The following is a 26,028-nucleotide window of genomic DNA, read 5'->3' as shown; positions in this document are numbered from 1 at the left end:
TTTCTAATTACTACATTTGGAAGGAATGTAATCTAGTACACATAGAAATAATGGTGATTTCACACAAAATCCTGAAAACAAACCAGGAAAACAAAAACCAACGAGCAAACAAAAAACCCACCAAAAAACATAAACCACACAAAAGGCTCCAAATATAGCCAAAGTCAGCCTACTGAGAGCTTTTTGAACACAGCAAGTTTAGTCAATAGCAAGGTCATGGCTAAGTAAGAATGAGGAATGAAAAGCAGGTCAACCATGCAGTAAGCAGCAAGTAAGAAGCAATGAGTTTCCTAAGTTACAGCTCAATGGAAAGAGACTTACAGGTATGAAACAACAGGGTTAAATGGGCATAGAGTAGAAGCAGGAAAATCATAAAGATAAATGAAGTAAATAGGGGTGAGAAATGAATAATTAACACATCAAAATCCACATTTTGCTAGTTTTAAGGCTCTAAGGGTTTATGGGGGTTTGTTTGGTTGGGGATTTTTTTATATCAGCCATTTCATGATCACACTTATTATGGGGCAATGGAGAATTTCAATTGGTAAAACAATATCATTGCTACATTATATTAAATGTTTGTATAAAAATAAAATATATATTACTCATTTTAGATGGCTGAGGTCTGGGAAAAACTCCTTTGAATCCCATTATTTTAAGTATCTTTACAAATATTGACCTCTTTTCGTCACTGAATGGTTTTATCTCAATAAATTTTCACTCAAATTAGTTTTTGTAACTCCTGAAGAAAATGGCTTAGCAACTTCCCTTTTGAAAATATTTTTATAATTTTTAAAAAATTGGTTTAAACTCCTTTGTGTTTTTTAATTTGGTGTGTGCAGGGGAATGTAATGTTCTTTTTCTGCTTTTCAACTATAATTTAGTAATGAACTTGTATCAAAAAGAAAATTGCATTGTGTATTTTTTATTTTTGTAGATAAATTATCATACTGATGTGGTATTCACTCTTTTTCAGTCTTTATTTTCAGGGAAAAAATACTTTGAGAATAGGGGAGTTAGAGAGGATACTTACAGACTTGATATTATTTCTGTACTTTGCTGTTCTCATTTTAATGTCAGAATGGAAAGAAGAGGGAAACTAGTTTTCTATTTTTCCACATGTTCTCAGTTTTATGTATAGCAATATTGAATAGTTTGTCATATTAATAATTTTTAAATGTAGGCCTTCACCCCTTCTTGGTACTTCTAGTTAACTATTAGCATATACTCTAATTAAAAAGCCATTAATTTTGACACATACTAATGTCAATGCAAAATCAAATTTACCTAATAAAACAACATACAATCTATTCCAGACCTCTGTGTTATATTTAGCCTGTACCAAAGGGAATAACAAAACAGATGGACCTGCCAACATTTTTTCATTATTTAAAACTAAAACCTGTACAATATACCTATGCAGAAGAAAAAAAAGACATATAATGTGCAGCTATTAACATTCTGTTTTATTACTCTTGATTCAATCTAATTTCTTATACATGTAAACTTAGACTGTAATTTAAGAATGGTACTGCATATATTTTATCTCAAAATCTGTAAAGATAAGATACCAGATTTATTTGAGAAATGTGCTAAAACAGTGCATGTTAGAGATTATAAGGCAAAAGAGCATTTGGGATTCTAGTACCATGTTGCTTGTTTTAATGTAGTCCTTTATTTACTCCATGTTCATATTTGTTTTTCTAGTTAGTTTGGAGTTTTTTCCTCTTTCTAACATAATTTGGTGGCTGCTTTAATTCATCATGCAATTGTTATATTCATTCTCGATATATACTGTGGAGTCTTAGATTCAAGCAAACTTGTTTGTAATGCAATCTTGTCTTCCTAGACTGCTATATAATAGTGCAGATACTCAATATTATGTGACAATATCAGTGTGTTGCTTATGAAATAGCAATGAAATATGCAATTAAAAACTGAAAATATGTTCTGGAAAATGTGCCTTTCTGAAAATGTCTAAGTTCTTGATATCATTTAAGCTCTTTATGGTGTTGACAACTAGGAACTTGGAAACAGAATGCTTTGATTGTGGAGGCTGAGGTTAACAACACATTTTTCCTTCTACTTTTTTCATTATTACGTGAATTGTTTATGGTAAAGATAGGGGCTAGTATGGCTCTGAATGTTTGTTTGCAAACTTTGGATTTATAAAGATATGTTCAGAAATGTAGAGTTAGGATGCTTTTCAGTCTTCATATAGCATTTATTGGACCTGTTAAGGTAGTTTCTTGAACATTTGTAGAAAAGTGTGCATGATGCAGTGGAAGGTAGTACCAACCTAAATTATGACTTTTCTGTAGCTTTGTGTCATGGCATCAAAAGTCAATATCTGTCTGAGAGTAAAACTTCAAAGATCTGGGCAGCCTCAGTATAAGGATAACTAAGTAAAATTGAATTCCTAAAGGAATCAACTCAGGTTGCTGATGGTCTCTATTTCTGTGTGAATATTACGATAACTCTTGGGCTTCTATTATAAGAGTTTGAAATAATCATCAAATTTGACAGGTTGCCATTATAGGGTTGATTTTCACTAGGGAGAAAAATAAAAAGGCAAAGTACTAGATCTTATCCTTGGCCACATTTATATAATTTTAAAAACTTTATTAAGGTATTAAAACTCAGATACTGAAAATTATATTGCATATATTTGCTGAAATACTGACAAGACATAATGGGCAGCAGAAATCTCTGCCTTCACCTGGCCCATGATTTCCCTTGCAGCTGGCACAAGGGACCCCTTCATTTCACTGTATGAGCTTCATGTTAGTTTGGCATATTCCAGGTTTGAGCTTTGAGCATTCTGTTCTTTCTCTTTTCCTAATGAAAAAATTGAAATAAAATCCTTAGCTTTCAAATTTAAGTAAAGTGCACCCAAAGCACCTGTTTCTTTCTGTAAGGTTGATCAGGCACTGAAAGAGGGAGCTAATGGAGTTCCAGTCCTTGAAGGCAGTCAGAGTTCAAAGTAAATAATATCCTGAGCAAGCTGCTGTGAGCACCTGCTAGGCTGTATGAGTCAAACACCAGAGGTGCAGTCCAGTTGCAATGATTCTGTGTTTCTATTGTTGTTTTAATCGACTGAAGGAATACATGTACCACTACTGATGCTGCATGAAAATATTTTCTGTAATCCGAGACACACTTCTAAGTTTCCATAGTTTTTAGACCTGTTTTTCAGGTATGTGTGAGATAAATTTATTCCAGTTTACATACCAGGCAGATCAAATATTATATATTACGTTTTTGAAAGATTGATGCCCTTTCCTCTGTTTGAGTAATTCTTGCTTTATTATTTCACTGCTGCACTTAGGTCTGACTATGGTATGTGGATATCTTTATTTTGCAGTGTGAACAGTGATACACTACTCACAACTGGATTTGTGCTTTCTGAGGTTTCATTTCAGTTTTCTGTTAAAAGAACATCAATAGATTGCCCTCAGTCTGTTGTCAGCCTAACTTTCAGGGCCTTTTGTCTTTTGTTTTCCATTCCGTATCTAAAAAGGGACCCTTCTCACCCTTCTCTTATATTCCTCAACACTCACAACACTTTTCTTGTGAGTGTTGAGGAATATAAGTAAATGAAATATGTAAATAATTTTCTGCATATTTAATTGCACTACAGAACAACTTATGTAGGTATTCTCGAAACTGCCTATCTGCAGAGTAAGAAATTATACTTGTTCCATTGTTCTAATACTTCTTCCATAAAAACCACCTCACACATATAGATTATGTCACTTATTTAAACTAGAAAGAGGTAATTTGTTTTCCTGCAATCCAGTAAAACTGTCAGTGTTTGGTGGTCACTACAGTAATTTTATCATAATCCTGAAACAGTCAAGGCAAGTGTAGCTACATTTTCCTGAATAATGCAGTTGGCAATGAGTGTTGAAACTTGCATATTAAATATTCTTCTGTTTGGATTCAAGAGCAATATTAGAACAAACTATGATACTTATAACAACCAAAAGGGCAATCACTGAAAATTCAGATACACTTCATTCTTCATCTCTTATAATCATCTTTCTTTTTTGTTTTTTTGAGGGCTGTTTTATTTGGATTTTTTTCTGACATTGTTTTGAGGCTTGTTGTTGTTTCTTTAATATTAAAAATGTTAGGAAAAATATCCAGATATGCTGCATTTGGACATCTGTAAGATGTTGCTTGGAAACAACATTCTTATTTCCATTTCTCTGTGGATAGACTCATAAAAAATACTGTAGATACAGTAAAAATGGCAAAAATATATTCTGTGAAACATGATAAAGTATAAATTTTAATGTATTCTACCATCTTTTGACTTTTCTTTAATTGTGTGGCTTAGATATGTGTAGTGTTGCAGAGTGAGCTTAAAACAGATTTTAATGCATTTTATAGAAGGATTTCCTCAACAGAGATGAGACATCTTGTGAAGATATATACTGCGTGTAATAGTTTCTGCATGATAATCAAAAAGAATTGTAGAGAGAATGTCAGGAAAAGGTTAAAAAAGTCAACTGCTCCACCCTTTGCAACATATCTTAAACTGTGCATCATTCTTGATATGTCTGTTAAAAATGTTATTTAAAATATTTTCTAATGGATATTGCACAACCTTGCAAGATCTTTCTGGTCCAGTTTCTATATTATACTGACACCCACTTGATTCTCAGTTCCTTCATTACAAGTTCAAATAATGTATTTTCATATTTTATTATTGTGTGCTTACTTTCTCTTCACCAGTTTGAACGTCATCAATTTTAGCCCTTCTTTGTATCCTATTTGTCTCTAATTTCCCTCCCTCTTCTTATTTAATGTTTATTTGCATTGTCCCTTGTGTCATCCTTATCCTGTTTTGGTTTTTCATTGCTTTTGCATCTCTTAGATCTCATGGGCATCTTCCAGCTTCCTACAAATAGTTTGTTTGATTATCTTTTCTGGTAGAGTTCATGATATTTTTCAAAGGATTCAAGGTAAGTTGATCTTTACTGCCACTCTTTTGCCTTTTAAAAGATAAATGCCAATTCTGCCTTCTAGTGTTCACCTTTGCAGTTTGCTCTCATCCATCCTTAATGAGCTCTCACAGACTTCGTACTCATAGGCTGTATAATTATGAGCCACACAACAAAAATGACTGTGGTGCAAAATTAATAAATCAGTAGAAAAAACAGTTTGTACCAAGGACTCAAAAGGTAGAGTATAGGTATGGATATTTATTTACTTTATGATTACTATGGTGCCCTGGACAAAACATCCCTGTTATACATATTGCTCAAAGACAGCCAAAGGAAAGCTATTTTACAGACTCTTGCTTTCAGCTGTCCAGGCTTCCTGGTGTTGCTTCAGCAAGTGCCAGAGCATGCTCTCATCTGCTTAGTAGAGATGACATGGGTCTTTTCATGCCCTTTTCCATCAAAGCCCATCTTATTTTAGTTGTTCATTTAAATTCAACACATAGTGCCTGTTGCTTCCTAAGTTTGTGTTTGGGTATTGGCTAGAATGGAAGAGATGGTATCTTAAGTCTTGTGGTGGAGGCAAATGGTCAAGTAGATACCATGAAATTATGACTTTCAATGTCTCAGTTGTTTCTTGGCATGAGCAAGAGGCAGGATAAATGAGAGAGGATGTGCAGTTTTGTATTTGGACAGATGAAAGTTCAAAATCTTGGGGGCAACTGACAGTAGATACAGAACTTAGGGACACAAAGAGACACAGCTGAGACCCTTGACCATGAACTGGTACTATGATTGCAATGTATTCAATCTTCTATGAGACCAAAGAAATTGGCAGGAAGGAGGGATGGAAAAGAGAAATTGTTGTTAATTTAGAAAAAGAAAAAGGAAAAAAAGGCAGGTGAGACAAGCAAATTAGAAAAGTGCTGGAGAAGATTACAGCAGCTGAAGCTAGAAGAAAATATATTCAACCATAGGAGGTCTTGATATAATATAAAAGAATACCTTTAGCCTGAGGGCATCTGTGTGAACTGGTTACTTCCCCTGAGACCTTTATCCTTTTAAGTGGTACAAGAAGCAGAGGAACACAGGAGGTCTCTGTGATTTGAGAACATTCTGTTGGTGCATGTGCACTTGGTACTTACTGTGGGACTTGCTTGTGCTGCAGATCACACATTGATTCAGACCTTTCTGTTCCTTTTAGAGACTGTTGCTGCACTTTGAACAGATCTTCTGATTTAATTTCATCCAAAAGGAATCCCCTTCACATGCAGAAAAACTGCCCCACAGTGTGAGCCAACATGGAGTAAGTGGGGAATTGAGGGATTGCTGCACTCTACTGCTCTGAGCTATGTCACTGTTGTAGACACCTTTTAGCTAATATTTTATCATTTGCTGATTTTGTATACCTCAAGATGAAGTTCATTTCACTCAGTGCGCTTGAAAATACCTAGGTTATACAACTATTCATAAATGCAGTCATCCTTTCCTTGCAGGATCTTAATCCTTTATCACTTGTGCACCAATTAAAACAGAAAACCAATTTATTTTGACCTTTTGACTAAAGGAGAAATTTAGAAAGCAGGAAAAAATGCTTAAGAAATGCCAGTATTCTTCAATATCTATCAGAAACCTTTCTTCTCCTTTGGGTAAATTAGTTTGTTAAAGAGCTACCACTTCACTGTAATTTTTTTTCACCTTCTGCAAGTCTCGAAGGAAATCTTAAGTAAAAGTCCTTTCACTGGTGTTTGCCTTCTTAAAAAAACACTGCTTTTACTTTGAATTATTTTCCTTCTAATCTAACTTTCAAGAATTTTGTCCTTTTGTGACCAATCTCAACTACATTACCACTTAATCTTCCCGTTCACTCTTCATTCTCTGTTAATTGGAGCCAAATGGAAAGCAGTGCCTATCCACCCTTTTACTCCTCAAGAATGCATTTCAGGAGCTTCTTCTTCATCCTGTTTCCTGTTGTATTAATACAAGATGTTAGCCAATAATCTTTATTATCACTGAGGTCTGTGCTCTGGTTTAATCTTCACAGATACATTATCTAATTGATCCTTCTCATCTTCCAGGGAAATCTCAAAGTGGTAATGTTGTTTGGGGTTTGTTTTGTTTTGCTTTAAGTTTGTACATGTCCTTTGCAGTCACTTAGCAGTTCTTTCTCCTTTTTGGTCTGAAAGTCAAAAGAAGTGGATTCATCCATGCTCCCTTTTCTGTTCTTCTCAACAAGATGTACTATGTGAATTTGAACTCTTCAACCTCCTTCTCTCTTTATATTGTTATATTACTACTATCATTAAAAATCAGCTGTATCAGCTGAGGTAATAATCAGGTGGCTGGTGAATCTGACATCCAGTCTAACTCATGATTCTCGGTGTGAGTGACCTATAGCTTCTGTTCTGCTAGCACTGAGATGGGTTCTACATTTGTTGGTGGGGATTAGACCATTTGCTTCCTTAATCTGCTCTTTTGGAGGGTGTCCATTTCAACCTCCATGTCTGGCACTTATGCATTCCTTTCCAGTTGATCAATCACTTTTTCACTGGAATTCCTCATGCCTAATGTTACTGATATCTTTTTGTATCATATGGGCTTCTCTGTTTTACCCCTTTGTTTATAGGTCTTTTGCCAGTTTCCTAAAGGGAACATTCAGGGACACTTTCTTTCCTGATTTCTGCTTTTGGAAGATATAGGTCAGTGTTCCCTGATTTCAGCAGAGAACCCTCCACAGCTCCTTTGTGGGCATGACAGCAGGTTGCTGCTCTGTGTCCAGCCTGCACCCTCAGAGCTGTAGGCTGAAAATGATCTGATGACAAAGGTGATTCTCATGCTGTGCCTTTAAGGGGGTGAATTGTGATAATAAAATTTTTCTGAAGTCCCTTCTCCAATCTGTCTCTAAAGCTTCCCTGTTATGAAAGTCAGCAAGCCATTGAAGTGTTGACTCACAAATGCTTATCTTCCATTGTGCTTCTGTGTTCAGTTTAGACATGTCGTAGGAAATTTATATCTGAGAACACACTATCATCCCTCAAAATTATGCAGTTCATCTTTTTGTCATGTTTTCATGTGAAAATATCCCCTTTACAAGGCTTCTCCCCTTTGCCAACATAACTGATAACTTTTCAATGATTTTTGCCGTGCTGAGCTATATGCAAAGAGATGAGGTAGGTCCTTTTTCCATTGCGATTTTAATGCTCCCTAGAAAACTGAAGGTTAGTATTTTTACTCCCTTTGCACTGCAGAGAAGGAGCTGAAAGCTATTATTTAGGAGATGAGTGTTCTATTGAGCAGGCTGTATTGAGCAGCTATTTTTAAACAACTTTGTGGCATTTCTTACACTTCCATTTTCTTTGCCCTGATAGCACAAGATGGATCTCTGCCACAAGCTACTTTGCTCTTTGTCCCATTTATTTTATTGAGTGTACCAATGGAGCAAGGTTTTGTTTAGTGAAAGATGTGTAGAAGTTCATTAGAAAAGCATGCAGTGTTTGTACTGTAATACTCAGTAACTGTCTAAACTTAGATAATATTAAAACTGTGGTGTTATATAGTCACACTTCTTGAATCATAAAATTGTTTGATACAACACTTTTCCCTCATGTGAAAATAATCATTTTGCATTTTGACAATAATAGTTTTCTTAAATTGGACTGCTTTGAAAATGTTTTCTAAATGCTACATTGTGATCAAGGAACAAGTGTAATAATAGGTCCTACTTAATGATATTTGTTTTGCTGTAAAAAAAGCACACTTTGCTAAATACAAGTGCCAGTCCAGGGAACTGCTGAAGGATATGCTTGGCTGTGGGTGCCTCAGTAACTCCATAGTATGGCTCATGAAATCTTTATAAAAAATACAGAGTCAAAGTATAGCAAAACATTTTGGAAGGTACACATGCTTTAATATTAGAAAGTAAAAAATAAGAATCAAATTTCTTTTGATGCTGAAATCTAAATCAGGGAATTTTTTAAATCTAGGACTCGGATCTGCAGATGAAAGTCCAAGCTTGTAAAACTTGTCTTAAAATGGCTCTCAGTCTTTTGTGATGGAGCAGCATGGATTTTAATATTAAAAAACTCTTTTGGGACAAAGAATGTTGGTATTAAGGATTCGGAAGGCAAATTCAGTTTTTTCCTTTAAGTTTTTTATTACTTGTATTAACTACATCGTTAACTAGAAAAGAGCAACCATTACAGCAATGTGATTCTACTATTATAGCAATAGACTAGTTATCAGTACTAAGGAGGTTAAAAAATTTGTCCCTTTCACAGACTGGGTATGTACTCTAATAAGTACATAAAAGTCTAGCCATTTTGTGGAATCCAATATCTAAATTCATTTATTCTGATGACAACATCTGATTTGTAGCAGATCATCAATCAGAATAATATTGCAGAAATACCCGACATGCTGAAATCAACAAGTGAGATAATTTTTCTCTGCTTAGCCATGGTAAGTGTTCACAAGCTGTCCTTGTTCTGGCTTTTTTATTCTACTTAGACATGGGAGATAAAGGCAGACTAGGAGCAATATGAAGCATTAAGATGCAAAATAACATACAAAGAAAATGAACTGTGATTATGTATCTAGTCTAAGCAATTATGTATCTGAAGGGCAAACAAAAGTAATTGCATTATAGCGCTGGAGTTTCAGGCTATATATGAAGAAAATTCTTTTAAAGATAGAGGCAATATAGTAACTTGCCTAAAGAAGATGCAGAATCTGCCTTTAAGGGAAAGAATAAGATCAAAGCAAATAATTATGTCTGTAGTAGCTAAGGTAGAGCTGACTTTGGAATATTGTAAGAGAATAATATTCTTTACAGAACCTCTCCACTATGCCCACAGCTCAATTCAAGACATGGTTTATTATTTTTCAATAGGTATAAATACTGCCAGAATAGTTACTAATTCTTGTTTAGCAGTTGTTTTTTCTGCTGCTCCACTTAGGGATTAAGTGTCACAAGAGCTGAAGTTTTGATTGTGTCAGGGCAAAGTGCAAACATGAAAAGCACAAAACATATAATTGCATTAACACAAGCTACTTCCTGCATGTGACTGACAACCCAAATAATATTTTTACTTCTCAAAACCTAGACAAAACTGCATTAGTTCAGTGTATTTCACTGGAATAAACAATAAGGGTAGGTCCTAAAACTTATTTGTAGAAATTCCTAGAAAAATGTCAGAACCATTTCTCTATTTTAATTATCATATGTGTACACAACAAACCAGTGGGACTGTATTTTTTTATCTTATAGGTAAATATTTTTACAGGTTTATCAACAATGTTGACTGCTTCTGTATAGAGCATATTTGTTTATTGTCCTCATATCAGTTTTTAATTTTTCTTTCTGAAGTCAGGCAATCACTTACTTGAAAAATAAAAGAATAATGTGTTATTAAATTTTCAGGCTGACTAAATTATCTTCAAGATTCTGTGCTGAAATTACAACCAGGACTCAAACACCAGGAAGTGGATTAAATAAACTGCAATTTATGTGGACAAATCAAACACACCCACACTCAATACTGCAGGCTCCTGCACAGAATATTGTGAGAGAATAGTGTCAAAAGCCTTGCTGAAGTCAAGGTAGACAATATGCACTGCTGTCCCCTCATCCCTCCAGCTAGTTTTTTCTTTGTAGAAGACATCAAACAATGATTTACCATAAGTGAATCCATGCTCCTGATCACCTTGTCACCAACATGGATAGAGATGGTCTCCAGAAGAGACCCTCCATCACCTTTCCAAGGATTGAGATCAGGCTGACTGGCCAGTAGTTCTTTAGGTCCTTTTTCTTGTTCTCTTTGAAGACTGGGGTGACAATTGATTTCTTTCAGTTCTTAGGTACCTCTTCTGGCTGCCACAACCTTTCAAAGACAAGAGTGAGCGGCCTCACAATGGTTATATTAAAGGACACAGCTATGTTTGAATGAAAAATAGCATAACTCCCTTTATGATGCAATGAAATCAAAATTTCAAACATAAAGTAGGGATTTCATCTTATTGCCATGATAGGTATATATTTTATATTAATATAGGTAGTTTATGATTGAAAAAACAGGTCATACTCCACACTTTCAAAAACCATTCTAAAGTAGCATGTATTCAAAGAATTTTAATTCTAGTTAGTTTGGATAGTAATCTGACTTTTCTTTCTTTTTAATGTTTTTTCATGTTATTTTTTCCTTAGTTTGTTTCTCTTTAAACATTGCTGCACTGTACTACAGTAATTTATTCACTAGCTTTACTCTGATATCTACATAGTGCCAGCATTGTAGACGTTATCTATTATTGTCAGCAGATGGATACAGGCAGGTGTTTCCATCAATTCAGATTTTTGCCATTCTAGTGAATAGCTTGCTATCATTTTACCTTTGTTTTTGTCTGTTGAAGCTCAGTTATCTTTCCTAGTAATCCAGGAAAATACTCTGGTTTTGTTGTTCATACCACTACCCATTTTGTTTATGCAAGACTGCTGCCTTCAGTTTTTACTTCAGTTGCACATCCATAATCACATCCAAGCACCATTTTTCTCCAACTGGATTTACTTTCCAGCTCTGTTTATTAAATCCAGGTTTTTGCATGTGTGAATACAATAAAAATAATTTCCTTTGTCATCTTCCTTCCAATCTTTTGTGTGCATCTTCCATTTTATCAACAACATAGCTGGTAATATATTTTATCTTCCTAACCATCCCCAGTGCTGTCCCTTTACATTTCCTACTTTTTTGTGCCATTCTATCAAGTTCAGTATTATTTTCCCATCCTAATTATAATTCACTGCTGCTACATTGGTTCAGTCACCTTTCTTTTGATATCATACCCTATTTTTTTTTTTTAATTTGACATGGCATGTTTGTAATCTGTGCTTTTTCATACCAGTGCATTCACATCATCCAAATTCCATTTCATATTCATCTTGTGCTATAATGCCTACAAAGTCACAGACATTGAATGCTCAGTAATTTATAGGCCATCTGATGTAGGCACTTTTTTTAAACCCTACTTTTCCATTATTATCACTTTCCCCCTCCCTGTTTTGTGTAATGATTCCTTCTTCAGAATGTGAGCTTTTGGAGACAGAGTTTGGGCTTAAATTTATACTCAGAAACATGAAGGATATCACATCTAGCATCAGAACTTTTGAAAACCTTGAATATTATTCATAAGAATGAATTTCTGACCCAACAACTGCTTGTAAAGTAAAAGCTGTAAAGTACTGAAACACATATTTGCTGTATGTTGTTATTATTAAGGAGGTCAGAAAAAATACCATGCAAGCTTGAAATACAAATAACTATTTATTAAAGTTTTAGTCAGTCCAGAATAACCAACACTTCCATTTGCTTTTCACTGTGCTACTGCATGTAAGTTCATAATCCAAAGGCAAAAGCCTGCATTTTAGTTAGCAGAGTTCTTTACTGCCTTCTCACTGCCCACTTCACGAGATGCATGACAAATCACTGGAGGATCCCTCACAGTGCCGTTCTCATCTTACATAATGAGAGTTTTCATTCCTGGAGTATCATACCTTCCAACTTGTTTTCTCCAGACCAAGGGATTTTGAATTCTGTGGTCTTACGCAGGAATTGCAGATGTTTTATCCACTTTAATGTCTTTCGTATAGCAGGGTTATTGATAGAATTTTGTAACATTAAAGGTCTGGGTTTGATCTCATGCAAGGAGGTGCCATTTCATCTGGGTGGAGTGTATAAGATATAGTTACTGGCTTCCAAAATGTTATTTCTAATTGAAATATTCCACAGCTTGGCTTCAAAACTGCCCTTTTAGTAGTTTCTGCTGCCCTTCTAATCCAGCCTAGTGAATCCTGTCCTAGGTCTCCAGTTGTTGTCATCTATGTCACAGAGGTCTGGATCTATTTTGTAGATACCTAAGCTTGTTCTTGCACACTTCTGGTTTATCAGCAATTTGTGTAGAATTCCTTATCCTCTTCTTTTTTCTTAGAATGTCTTAGTGCTTAAACTAATAACAGTAAAAAGGAAAGAAAGATGGAAAAATGAGAGAGAATAATAAAAGAAAGCACACCACCACATATTCCATTAGATAGCAATATGTGTAGTCCAGGACTAGTTGTAGTAGTTTCGGTTGTAGATGGGCTACTGCAGCTTGTAGTTTTAGCCAACTTCCTGACTTGTTGAAAAGTATTTATAGTTCTTGAGAAGTATTCATAGCATATACTTTATATTTGTAGCTATAATAAAACATGCTGCTGTAAGAGTTTATTGGGCAGAAATTCTACAGGCTGTATAAGTAATACACCCTTGTAGAATTCTCAGCACATTGTGAAAAAATAACTTAATCTTTTGAAAGATCATCCTGCCTGTTTAAAGACAGTGTGAATTAAACTCTGGTTTTCTTATATACCATTTACAGGATCATCGAACAACATAAATATCTGCCTGTTTATAAACAGGTCAAAGCTTGAAAAAGTCCTGAATGTCAGTGTTGTTGTTTGCCTCCCAGAATATTTTTCTGGGGAGTTCTTTTATGTTCTGATTCAAATTTATACTCTCATTATCACAGATGTATAGTAGGCATAGTTTAGGACTTCATTGACTTTAATGTAGTGTTCAAAGTCAGTAAAACTCTTCCTTAGGTTACTGCAGTTTTAAGACAACAGCATAAACTAAATGCTTGGTTTTCATATTTTAATACCTTCTTATTTGAATTTCTTGTTTTAATAACTGAAATTTGATGTACTCTAAGAATAAAATAAAATATTCATAGTGATGTTTGATTTTATTTTTACAATCTCTATAAGACATGTTTATAGATGTAAAGGGGTTGTTTTTCTTCATGTCTGAGGGAAAAGAACAATGTAAGTGAGGCAGGATCACTGTTGGTTTGTTTCATATCTAAATGAGAAATATGGAAAATTGTACATGGTATAACATACAGGTATGGAATATGCCTTTGACCACTTGGGGTCAATTGGCTTATCTAAGTTCCCTCTCAATTCCTTGGCCATCCTCACTCTACTGATTGGGGGCAGAGGTGGGATGTGGGGGGAAATCAGAAAGACTTGACACTCTGGAAGCACAGTTCAGCGATAGCCAAAGCTCTGGTATGTTATGAGCACTGCTCTAAACAAAACTGCACACTACCATACCAGCTGCTATGACAAAAGAAAACCTCCACACCAGTCAGTCCCAGTACCTGAACTTGACACTTAAGTACTGGCATGGTTCATCTCAGTCTATTTTTGCACTTGAATATAAATAAATCACACCAAAAGGATAATCTGAGTTTTATTTGTCTGGAAAACCTAAACTTTATAAAGTTTATTTGGGAATGAAGCAGAAGGACCTTCCTCTAATTAATCTTTTTAATTTTAGTAACTTTTTAACCAAGTTGTGTTAGCTCGAAAACCCTTGACTTTTTCTCTTTTAACAGCATAGTTTTAACCCAATGAAACAAGAAACTCCTCTTATTCCAATCCCTGTTTAAACTTGATGGAGGGGTTATTGATGAAAAAATATACTGGGAAGTAATTCTTTAGTGGGGTTGTCTTCATTAAGCATGTTGTAGTAGTACAAGTCTGATTTTTTTCTGTATTTTACTACTCAGACTTATTTCATGTCAGTCATTACACACTTCAGGAATTGTCTGGAAGATTATTGTCTTTATCAAGAAATTGAGGTTGCACTCACCCTATTCCAGTTTAATAGCACTTTTTGTGACTTAGGCTCTAGAATGTAGTGTCTGTCTTTTTGTGTTGATTCACGTAATTTTACTGAAGCTAGAGTGCTTCTGTCTGTGCAGAGCCTGTCTGCATTCAATCTGTTGGATTCTGCTGAAGGAGTAAAGAATAACTACCTAGAAAGGTCACTCAGAAAATGAAAGTCTTTATATACACTGTAGGCTCTATGAATACTTTGTTTCTGAGACCCTGGCAATTTAATCTTGCTATACAATTTAACTTCCCACTGCTGAAAATAAACAGAGAAAATATGATAAGTATCCAAAAATAGTGAACAAATTGATTTTGTGCTTTAGGTCTCTGTCAGTAGCATAAGAACAGTACCACCATATGAAGCTACTGAAAGTATTTTGAAAATTAATTAGTAGTTGTGAGGAACTATATAACTTCAGTAATAAACACTTATGTGAACAGAAGTCTAGAAGAATACTGACAGTACTGTCTTCACAGCAGAGTTTTAACAGAGTACAATAAATGCAAAGACAATAATGATGTGAAAGCAAAATAGTGAGTAGCTCCTGACTGAGGTTTGCATTATTTGGAATAGGCTTATTCCAACCCTATGTGGAATAAGCTGCAATTCAGGAGGGTAAATATCACATATAAATACATAATTTTATCCTAAATATGCTTGCAAGATAGAGCAGATGGAAGCTTCTTAGGCAACTTTAATTTCAGCATTTCTAGTTTTCTGAAAGCTTGATTTTACATTTTTGTGTAGTTTGTGTTTATTTTTTATTTTCTCCTTTTCACTCCTTCCCTTTTTTTCTTGCAAATATATTTTATGTGTGTCAGTCACAAACATTCCACAGAAGCAGGTAAAACAAAATATTGAATTTGCCTTTTCAGTTAGAAAACATGCTTATAACCAAATATATACATCAAAAAAATAGCTAATTCTTGTTAAATATTTATTCACTGGCAAAAACTATTGCATGCTTGTGTATTTTCCCAGGTTATCCTTTACTATTAAAATTTTATATTCTATTACTATAGGATTGAGAAAATTGAAACTTTTTTGTTCAAGATTACACATTCCATAACAAGCTCTATGTAGTAGATAGGGACAGGCGAACGGAAGATCTCGGGATGTGACGGAAAGAAAGACCCCCATCCCCCTCTCCTGCAGCACGTTATCCATTACCCCAAAGAATGTAACCACACCTAACCCAGTAGTTTTCCACTCCTGACTAACCCTAGAGACCTTACCAAACCCCCTCTGACGTAGCAAAGTCCCCCAAGACTATTTAAACCCATGAGATAAGATAATAAACGCTTTCGACCGTCCACCACATTGGTGTCCAGTGTGTGTTGTTAGCCCGAGTGGCCCAGGGGAGACTGGGCTGCCGTGCTGTTCCTTGAAACCAGGTCGCCTTGCCTTCCCTGAAGGCAACAGCTCTAATTTCTTTATTTCCTTTTCAAAAACAGGTATCACTGTTTCATTTTGCACTTTTTGTTAGAAAGCCCAAAAATACCTGTAGTTTTCCGTGTGAAAATATTTGTATAAACATTACTTGACTTAAGGTAAATACTTTAACATATATCATCACTTTCTTAAGAAACATTATTTGACAATTCAGCTATAGCAGTCGAGGACTCTTACCCAGCTGTTAACCCAGTAGGCAGAGGTTATTTGCCTCACAGTTCAGGCAGCAGAGCAAAAGTGCAACTTCTCATTGTTCCAGTACACTAGAGTCAACAATGGTTTTGAAATATGTAATTAGCAATTAGATTAAATGTGCTTATTTTTCACTTAAGTGGATCAAGTTAAACTCCGCTGGCTGTACAGTGAAAAATTACTCTTCTGTAAGGAATGGAGTAAGATTCTCAGGATAAAAAATCTTGAATTTCTACTGCTGTGCAAAATAATTTTGTCTCAAGTATAAAACATGTTTCATTGTTTTCTTTCCTCTAAGAGTGCAGCTGAAGCCTTGTAATGCCACTTTTCTGTGCCTACCATTGAATTCTTGTTTCATCCAGACTTTTACAATGGCGCTTTTTGTATTCTGATAAATAAACACAATCAAAATAGCATTTTTGAAGTTGTTCATCAGCGATAGGCTCTTAGTAGTGATGAGCAACTACTAAAAATTATTTTCTTTCTTCCTACATGATATTTTTCTATGTATTTTTATCACCAGGAAAAACAAAAAGACTGGATTCAAATGGCTTTAAATGTAAAAAAATATTGCATATATATAGAGAGAAAAGTAACTAGTTTTTTTAATTGAGAATTGCAAAATTCAGAATCTACTTCAATCTACACAGGGAATAATGATGATCCACAGTTGTACTTTGACATTAGGTTCATCCAAGAAATAAAGTATGCAGGTCACCATCAAGTTAAATACTTCAGCCCTAGGTGAAGCTCTGGCTATAAATGTGCCCCTCTGCCTCCTGCCCATGATCATGAGAGGAGCTGGGGACAGGGGGACAGCACTCATTATTTTTAGGAGTTAAGCCAACTACTGTCTTCTTTTTAGGTTGTTCTGGATAAGGTTATTTCCTAAAGTGAATATATTTATATATATTATTGATTGTAGGATGGAATGGGAAATTTGAGAGTCACTAAAAAAGGAATACGACTTGAAGGAATATCTGAATTTCTACTTCCACTATATGTGAGAGAAATCCATTCCCGAAAGGTAGGTATTTTTCATCTTTATTTCTTAATTTGCAGCTGAAATAAATTGATCTCTTCAGTCTCAAACTACAAGGTTTAATTCTTGCACCTCCTAGATTAGCAATCAGTAGAGGTTTGCTTTGAGAATATCTTAACAGTGAAAGCTTCCTTCATATCAATTTTTTTTTTCTGAAACCTTGATTACTTTTTAAAAGAAATGTTTTATCATTAAAAAAGGAGATTCAAAGCATGTATATTTTATGCTTCAAATGACCTCAGCACTAGGAATGGAACATTTGACTCTCATTTGATGTAAAGTCCAGAAAAACAAGAGTGATGATAAGTTCAAAATTCAGTGAAATAAGAAAATGTTTTGTTCTTTTTATCACTAGCTAGCATTATTTCTTTTTCTTTTTCATTATTTTTAAATTTTAATTTTTGTTTGGGTTTATTTTACTTATTAGGGGAAATGCTGCTGGACTGTGTAATGTCTCTAGGATTTAATTTTTCAAAGCAAACTCTTTAAAATGCTGTTGAAATGAAATTCTCATATAGCATTATGTTATTACAGAGAAAAAAGAAAAGCAAGAAATTTTTAACTATGGAATTTAGTTAGGTCATTTTAACTGTTTTGTTTTTATTCAGTTATGCTGTCTATATTAACATTGTCAATTAATTTTAAAAAATATTGAAATGCTGGAAAAATCATCTTTTTTACTGTAAGAGTGTTTACCTATGATTTGAGAAGAATGTTATGCTGGCTTTCAGTCAATAATTCTGAAAAGAATTATAGTGTGCATACTGCAACATTTGACAGGAATCATAAGTATGTTGACCCTAAATTCCTTTGTGGAAAATTTTGTCTGTTGAAATCTGTCTTGAAAAGTCTTGAGTACATTCATAAATGAGATGACAATTTCCCATTTCTCCTAATTAGTTTGCTCTTGTATTAATACATCCTTGACATAGTCTCTTCATCCTCCTGTTCTATAAAGCTAAGATCTTTCAATGCTTGATAAAGTAGCAGTATTGACCTAGGTAATGAAAACTTTTATAATATTTAAATAACTTTGCAGGGAGCATACTTTTCATTCAAGGCTGCAGAACATTACTTATGATGTGTGCATATTTTCCATATTTCCCATATTTCCCATTTCTTTTCAGTGAGTGGACAGTGTGATTTGGAATATTTTCTTGCCCAGTGCTTCATACTGCAGAACATTGGTTCTATTAAAGAGAAGATGCAAACTTTTGTTTCAAGTGATAGTAATGAGACTTCAGTAGGGTCCTAATTTAATTTAACTGCTAACAAATATCAGAAAAAAAAATGCATTTTATGCATATTTAATGCATAATTATTGTAAAGGAGAGGATGGAGAATCTACCAGATACCCAGCATAAGGTTCCAATAGTCCTGTGAGGCTCAAGAAAAAATTACACTTGTCTTTAAATATTCTCAAGCCAGCAGAAAATAGAGTTGATCATTTACTGGACAAAATAATTCAAGTAAAATATTTTTGGAGTTCAAGGTCTACTTATATGTATTAATTTTAAGGCACTTGTCACCTAGATAAAAATGTAGTATTTAGACAGGCTTTGCTCTCATCTTGCAGCACTTTTGAACTAGCTTCACTTTCCAGTCTTATGCCATCTTGCTCAGTAGTTGTGCTAAAGTTCAGCAGCTTCTGTATGCAAATAGGAATGCCACGAGGGAATGATGAAAGAAACCTCTGGAGCTGTATCCAGCTTAGCAGTAGGGTTTTTTATGTCTCTGCAGGGTATTTCTACAGCATTATGGCATCTGCATGTGACATGAGCTGTTTTGGCACTTACAAAAGTGGCCACAGTGCTGTTGAAATCTAAAAGTAAGCTAGGTTTTCTGAGCTCTCATCACAGTCAGTAGTGACCAAGTCAATACTGATAGCAGATTCTGAGCAGCTACCAGCTATTAGTGTTTACTTTGGGTAATTCAGACAGAAATGCTTTTGTCTGCCTTTTCCACTGAAGTAATAATGATTTAAGTTTGATGTATACCGGAGCTAAAATATTCTGTGAAATCAACAACTCATTGCTTATTTTCTAGAAGGAGAGCTAATGCTTTAAGCCACATTCATTCCCATATGAAAGAAGACATCCATTAAAGTGACATTTTTGATTAACTCCTTGATAACATATTCAGCAGTAACTTTGCAGGACCGGTGTATTTCCCCTGCACTGCAGACCATGGTTTGTGGAACTGCCTCCGAGGGAGCTCCGGGGGAGGCCAGACCTTCACTGTTCTGCTCAGCACAGGGCAGAGTGGGGTGGGCAGGTCAGTGTTAGCAGCGAGGTACAGCAGCAGCTGTGCTGTGCTGTGACTAGGAGGCATTATTGAACATTTGCTGGTGCTACCTTTTAGTAAGCTCGATCTGAAAGTGGCAAAAGTTTATTGAGGGGGAAGCATTTACCTCCGATAGTGAATTGCTACTGATAAGAGTGCCCAGCAGTCTGTTGTGTAGGTAGGCAGAGCTGAGCTCTCTGCTGCTGCAGTTTAAGGGTGAGAGTGGCTAGATTTGCTAGTGTAAAGCTCACATATAAGCATATGATGACCACTTGCCTGCTGTATACCTGGATGCCCAAATTTGTGCAGTGTTAAATGCAGACTAAAACTGCCTTTATCAAGAGAATGGTATTGAACCTTGTATACAGGTTGAAATACTGCCTTTTATCTTGTGGTTGCTTCCTTGAAACCCTGAATATTCAAAGCAAGTGCTAAAATACTTAAATCTAAGTCAGCTGAAAAAAAAAATGTATGTGAATTCTTAAAAACAAAAGAAAACTTCTAGTGACATTTACTTCTGACAGTATAAAACTTTATTTCCAAAGGTAGTAGTGAAAAAGCCAGGTCTTGACTAAAACAAATATTTTCTTTTGTGTAGAAGCTGTGTAAATGAGAAGGTTACTCAAAGTGTGCTGTTCCCCTTGCCCTGCTCCTCTTTGCCCTTTGCTTTGCCCTTTTTACCATACATAGTTAGTGGTGTCTGCAGAACTATGGGTTCCTACCTCTTTTTTTTACAGGAAAGAAACTTCTATATTTTCATCAAATGGTTTCTCTGCATGTCAGAATTTTAAATGATGCATCAGACTCTGGGCAGATAAGGGCTCATTTGATTTTGAATTGATATCTTTATAACCCCAAAACCAGGGCACGTGTACTCTATGAAATGAATCTTACAGAGAATTACATTTTGGCTATGAATAGTCTAGCTATATACTTTTGATCAAATTGCTAGCCTGAAACAAGCAAGTTTCATCCAGATCATGTTATATTTCCCATGTTTATATTATTTGCATTGATATGATGCAAACTTTATTCTTTATAGTGTATCTTTAATGAGAGGTATGAAATCAAATAACACATAATGCAACATCCTGAATTATTTCAATATTTCAATTCTTCTGAATTAAATGTTTCTGCTATCATGCTACTACATCCATACCGCTGCACTTCAGAATGGAAACAATCAAAGTACAGTCTTATTAGTATGTCATATAACAATAAAAGTAGTTCATGGTGTTTTCTTGACAATGTATTCCTGAGTTTATTAAACTTTTTAATTTAACATACAGTTCTTAAGGGCAGAAAAAAAATCCAGTCTTCTCTTTGTTAAATTGTTTCCATTACATAAAAAGGAGTAACCCATTGTCCCTTTAAGTGGAGGGATTACTTTGGGCTTTTTTTTCACAATGAATAAGGTTAAAATGTATTCTCTGAAATTAGCATCTGTTTTCCAGAGATATCCTTAGAGAACATGGAATTTAGTAAATGAGTTTATAGTCTTTGGGTGAATGTCAAGAAAACAAGAAATAGTGAATATATATTAACTTCTTACTGAACATGAGAAACTCTGAAAACTTCGTGTTTATCTAGTATTTTAAAATATGTGATTCTATATGAATTAAGAAATTGTAGGTGGAGTTCAAAGCAGGATTTCTTCCAGGTATTTTTCCCTCCAGATTTTTACTCAAGAGACTGAATATCTTTGTAAGTATTTAGAGAGCTTTATTTTACATTGTTTTATTTCCAAACCTGGATCAATCTTGATAAAAGCAAATCTTCAATATATTTCTTTTATCACTGTTTCTCTGACTCTATATAATAATCAAGATTTAATTAGCTTTTGCTAATTTCAGCAAAATAATTGCATATATTTAGGTTTATGTTTGGGCCTTATATGCCTTTGTGACGACCTTAAATTCTTTTTCTGAGACAATGGCTTTGTTCTCTTGGATCGAGTTTAAGGATGCAGCATAAGAGATCACCTCAAAAAGCTTGAACGTACACTCTTCTTGTTCATTGAGACAGACTTCTTTTTTTGCAAGACCAGAAGTCAGTGCTCCTTGCCTTTACTAATCCCATGCTCATTTTGTCCCAGCTGGCTTTTTTTCAGAGGCCTCTCCCACATAATCTTGCTAGAAACTGATGTGAGACTGACTGGGATATAGTTTCCAAAGTCTTCCCTCCTTGCAAGATGCTCATACTCTCTTGTAAGGGCCTGGCGGGGTGGGGGTTTTGTTGATTTTGGGGTTGGGTAGGAGGAGCATATTCCCCCATATTCCACTCAGACTTGTTGTCCCAAAATTTCAAGGCCAGATTTGCTATAAATACCCTCTTTTCTGTTCTGTCAGATACCCCTCTGCCATGCAGTCAAAACTAGTTCAAGAATCATTCACTCCTACAACTACTGAGAAATACAGGCATCAGATAAACTCCATTTAGGAGATGTCATTGTATTTTTCTTTTCTTTTGTAATATCAAAAAAATCACAAAGGTACTCAAAAAATCTGCTGCTGTTATTGCACAGGATGAAATGCAGTACTTGTTTCTGTAGTGGCACATCACAATCCACTCAGATAAAACTTGAAATGCTTCCCAGTTAATTTTTCTGATACCCGCTCTTCAAACCTTGCCCTTTGGGATCACTCACCTGTCACTAAAGATAAAATCACTATTACGGCATTATCCTGGTTTTGAGAACTAGGACAGTCATAAAGGACTCTTAAGTTAATTTGGCTCTCAACACCATGTCATTTCAATAGTGTCACTTTTATTGGTATGAAAAAGATGTAAAGTTTTCTTAATCACAAGCTTTGCCAAAGGACAAGTCGCTCCTATATTTGTTGGTGGTCTCTGGAGGGACTGCCACTCTGAAATTGTGTTGGCTGTGCTGACGCTTTGCTGACAGCTGATAAGAACTTCCATGATTCATAATTTTGTTCTTGATTTGCTATACTTAAATGGAATCTGAAAAAAGTTGAGCAACTTTATCTTTTGAACTTGGCTTTTTCATGTCAGCCTCTACTCCTGTTATTATTGGTGAGACTTGTTGCTAAGTTAAGGAGGATCTCTGCTTTTTACACTGCAAAATCTGAGTTAATATTACCCAAGCATTTTTCTTCGATTGATGACCATTCATTAATCAGGTCATGAGAGGCTTATATCCACCCAATTTATACCAGCCTGAGGAACTGAATTTTATTTGGGAACACTTCTTCAGGGGGATGTGGGAAAGTTCTTGAAGCTGGAACTGTTTTTCTGGGGGTTGGTTGTTGTTGTTTTCAGCCTCAATTACACTTTTAGTTTTCAAAGTACTTCCTTCATGTAATACATCTGTGTACTGCTGAGGAAAATTTCAATGAAAACCATGTTACATCTCAGTTTGATGTTCATAATGTTTTGTATCTAATTCTCATGTAAAGTGTATTTAGTTTGAGCTGTATGGATATCTTATGCTGAGGAATGACCTTTTATTTCCTGAACAACTTTGAAATACTTTAGTTGCAGTTTACGCAATTAAAAAAATTAAAGAAATACTAAAAGTTAAAAAAAATTAATATTTCCATAGGAAATCTGATCCAACACAATAAAGTAAAATTAGATTACCTGCAAATGACTTGAAAAGAAGAAAAATCTCTGTCTTTATATATTTGTGTATGAATTTTCTTATATATGTTTTTGGAGAACATTTATCCTTTGTATGACATTTTATAATTTTGAAGAACACCTTAGACTTGCTCCTCTGTATAAACCTTAGGACTATGGATGCACAGGTAAAACTAAGAGGCAAAAATGTGGGTCATTGTGGCAGAAAAATATCCTCAGAAGACATTAAGCACAAATGAAATACATTAATATAATTTTATCTCCCAAAAATACTGTTAGTTTTTTAGCCATGACTTGAGGGCTGCTGAGATGATTTTAAATGGTTAAAAATTAAAAAGTAAATTTTACCCATTAGACATAGATTTTTTTTTATCTTGAAATAAAACAGAATTGTTAAAATCTTTGTCAGTTTTGCTTTCAGAATACTTTTGTCTTGCATGATATTTTCACCTTAAAAACATTTGTATTGAAATCATATAAAGTAGTCATGTCATTCAGAATCTACAAAAATAAATATTAATAAAATTCCCCAAACCTTAAGACTGCTTGTTACAGATCTGTGGTGAGAAGTTCAGAACCAGTTTTGGTTTTGATGACATCTGTGACAAAGCCATAGAAGCTTACTCCTAGAGTTTCATGAGACAGTTTAGGAAAAATAATTCTTCTACTTATTTATGTAATTTCTCAGATCCGTATTGTGTTGGAACCAGGGGTTTTGGGTGGAGGTTTTTTTTCCTATTAATATTCTCAGTATTTCTATACTCTGCCAGGAAGAATAGAAGTCCCCGAGCAAAGAAAGAAAATTGCCTTCTAACTCTTAAGAAATATTTTACATTTTGGGACACCACACACAATATTGTGTCTGACATTAAAATAGAGAAAATTAATTAATATTTCAAAGTTTATGATAAAAAAATGAAAAATTAATCTCATCTTGACTAGCTGGAGTGAAATTCAAAATATAAGTTATGGAATAATTATCATGATAGTGTCTTATTAGGACACCATTACTCTCTTAAATGGAAAAATCTGCTTGTTCCTCCACAGCTTCTGGAAGCCAGTACAAGCAAATAAGCAAATATAATGATTTCATTTAAAATATCGTCTCTCTCCCATTTGAAATTAGCTTTGTATTTTCTTTCTTTCAGAAAGAAGTTGAATTTTACTACTTCATAATAAGCAACATTTTTTGTATGAAGACATATGTATATGACATGCTTGGTCAGTCTTAAGAGCTGGAGTTTTTTATTCCAGATAGCGAGCATGCTTTTTGGTTTTGTCATAATAAATATGTCATGTTATAACCCCTAGTTTCAGAAACAACTTGTATCCAACAATGAAATTTTCTTCTTTGAAAATGTCTTTATTTTCACAAGATGTCTTTACAATCACAAGAGTAATTTTTGGGGTGTTTTTACCACTCCCTGAAGGAGTTCCCTGACCATCTGATGTTGCGACTTAAATTTCCATCTCTTTTATATAGTTCTGAAATCCCTCCCTCAGTGACTAAAACTTAATGGGTTTTTGTACTATCAGATCAAGTTCTTGGGAGCCAGCTGAACTTCCATCAGTTTTAGGAAGCAATATGGCCACAGCATTTCCTGTAGTGGGGAAGAATTAAGTTAAAATAAGATAAAGAAGGTAAAGAGATACAAGAAGTGCTACAAGCATTTTAATGAAATAGTACAATTTACTAAAATATTTTAAAATAAAAAATATCATTTTTCTTTTTCCTTTTTTAGGCAGAATGAGAAATACGTGTTAATATTTTTTTTTGCTTATAGATATTCAATACATGGGTAATTCAATCCATCCTTAAAAAAAGGCATATAGAACAATAATTCCCCTTCTTAGATGCAAAATAAGTACCACATTTCATCATCTATTGGATTACATTCTTGAATCTTTTCTAACACTGTTACTGCAAAGCAGCTGGAAATTTATTATTTGAGGAAATGAAATGGAAGCATTGATTATACCATAACAACGACTGTATTTTGACACTGCCCTCCATCCAAGAGTGATAAGTAATTCTAACATTAGTTGAAAGCCTTGTTGACTTGAAGAGCATTCTCAGGAAATAATTCCATAAAACCAAACAATTTATATTCTTTTCATTACCAAGTGTATGATGAGTCACTTCCTTTAATCTCAAGCTAGTATGCTATGTTAAAATTTCAAAGAAAAAAATTACCTAACTTCTCATCTTTAACAATTTATACAAAGTTAATTTTTAAAACTCAGTTTAGATTACTCTGCTAATTCACTGATATGTGATATTTTTTTAAAGTCTTAGAATTAAATTTCAAAAAATATTTTAAGGTAGTAACTAAGTGCATAGATTTTTTAAGGCTAAATCTCCAAACTATGCAAAAACATCACATTAAAGAAGGAAAGCATTAAAACAGCAAACCAGTTCATTGTTGTGTAGTGTATTATTTCTATCTCATAGACACAGAGTAAGGGAAAGATGTTTGGGTTTTTTTTGGTTGGAAATTCAGAAGGAAATAAACACTAGCAAGAGCTTCAAACTATAGATGGTGAAATCCATGGGAGAGATTAGGACAAAGAAAACTCACAAGAAGAAATCTTGTAATGGAAGCAGCTGAATAAGTTAGCATCCTGTACTGGAATTGGTAATTATGGCTTCAGCATTATGATTGTACAATAACAGCAAGGGATTTACTGTAAAGTTGGCTCTTGGGCTTCAGCCAGAGGCTCATTCGTATCTTTTGCTGAATTTTAATCAGTTGTTCTGCAAAGGAAGTTACTATAGTTCATAAAATTTGTAAATTTAGAT

The 26,028-nt window shown here is 34.5% G+C and overlaps 1 protein-coding gene across 4 annotated transcripts in view; it reads left to right on the top strand.

Annotated features, from left to right (window-relative positions):
• Window positions 1-26,028, top strand: part of SGCZ (sarcoglycan zeta) — a 382,611-nt gene that overhangs the window by 266,723 nt on the left and 89,860 nt on the right. For 3 of the 4 annotated variants that reach the window (XM_021534853.3, XM_021534351.3, XM_021534766.3), the window contains exon 3: window positions 17,226-17,327. The exons of the other annotated variant lie outside the window; for it this stretch is intronic. In XM_021534853.3, coding sequence (XP_021390528.1) covers window positions 17,226-17,327 — 102 coding nt within the window. The remainder of the gene's footprint in view (window positions 1-17,225; window positions 17,328-26,028) is intronic. 4 annotated transcript variants of the gene reach the window in all.

The sequence above is a fragment of the Lonchura striata genome, chromosome 4, assembly GCF_046129695.1.
Source record: "Lonchura striata isolate bLonStr1 chromosome 4, bLonStr1.mat, whole genome shotgun sequence".
In the NCBI taxonomy this organism is placed as follows: Eukaryota; Metazoa; Chordata; class Aves; order Passeriformes; family Estrildidae; genus Lonchura; species Lonchura striata.
Note: the sequence above shows the minus strand (reverse complement) of the source record. Positions and strands in the feature narration are given on the sequence as shown.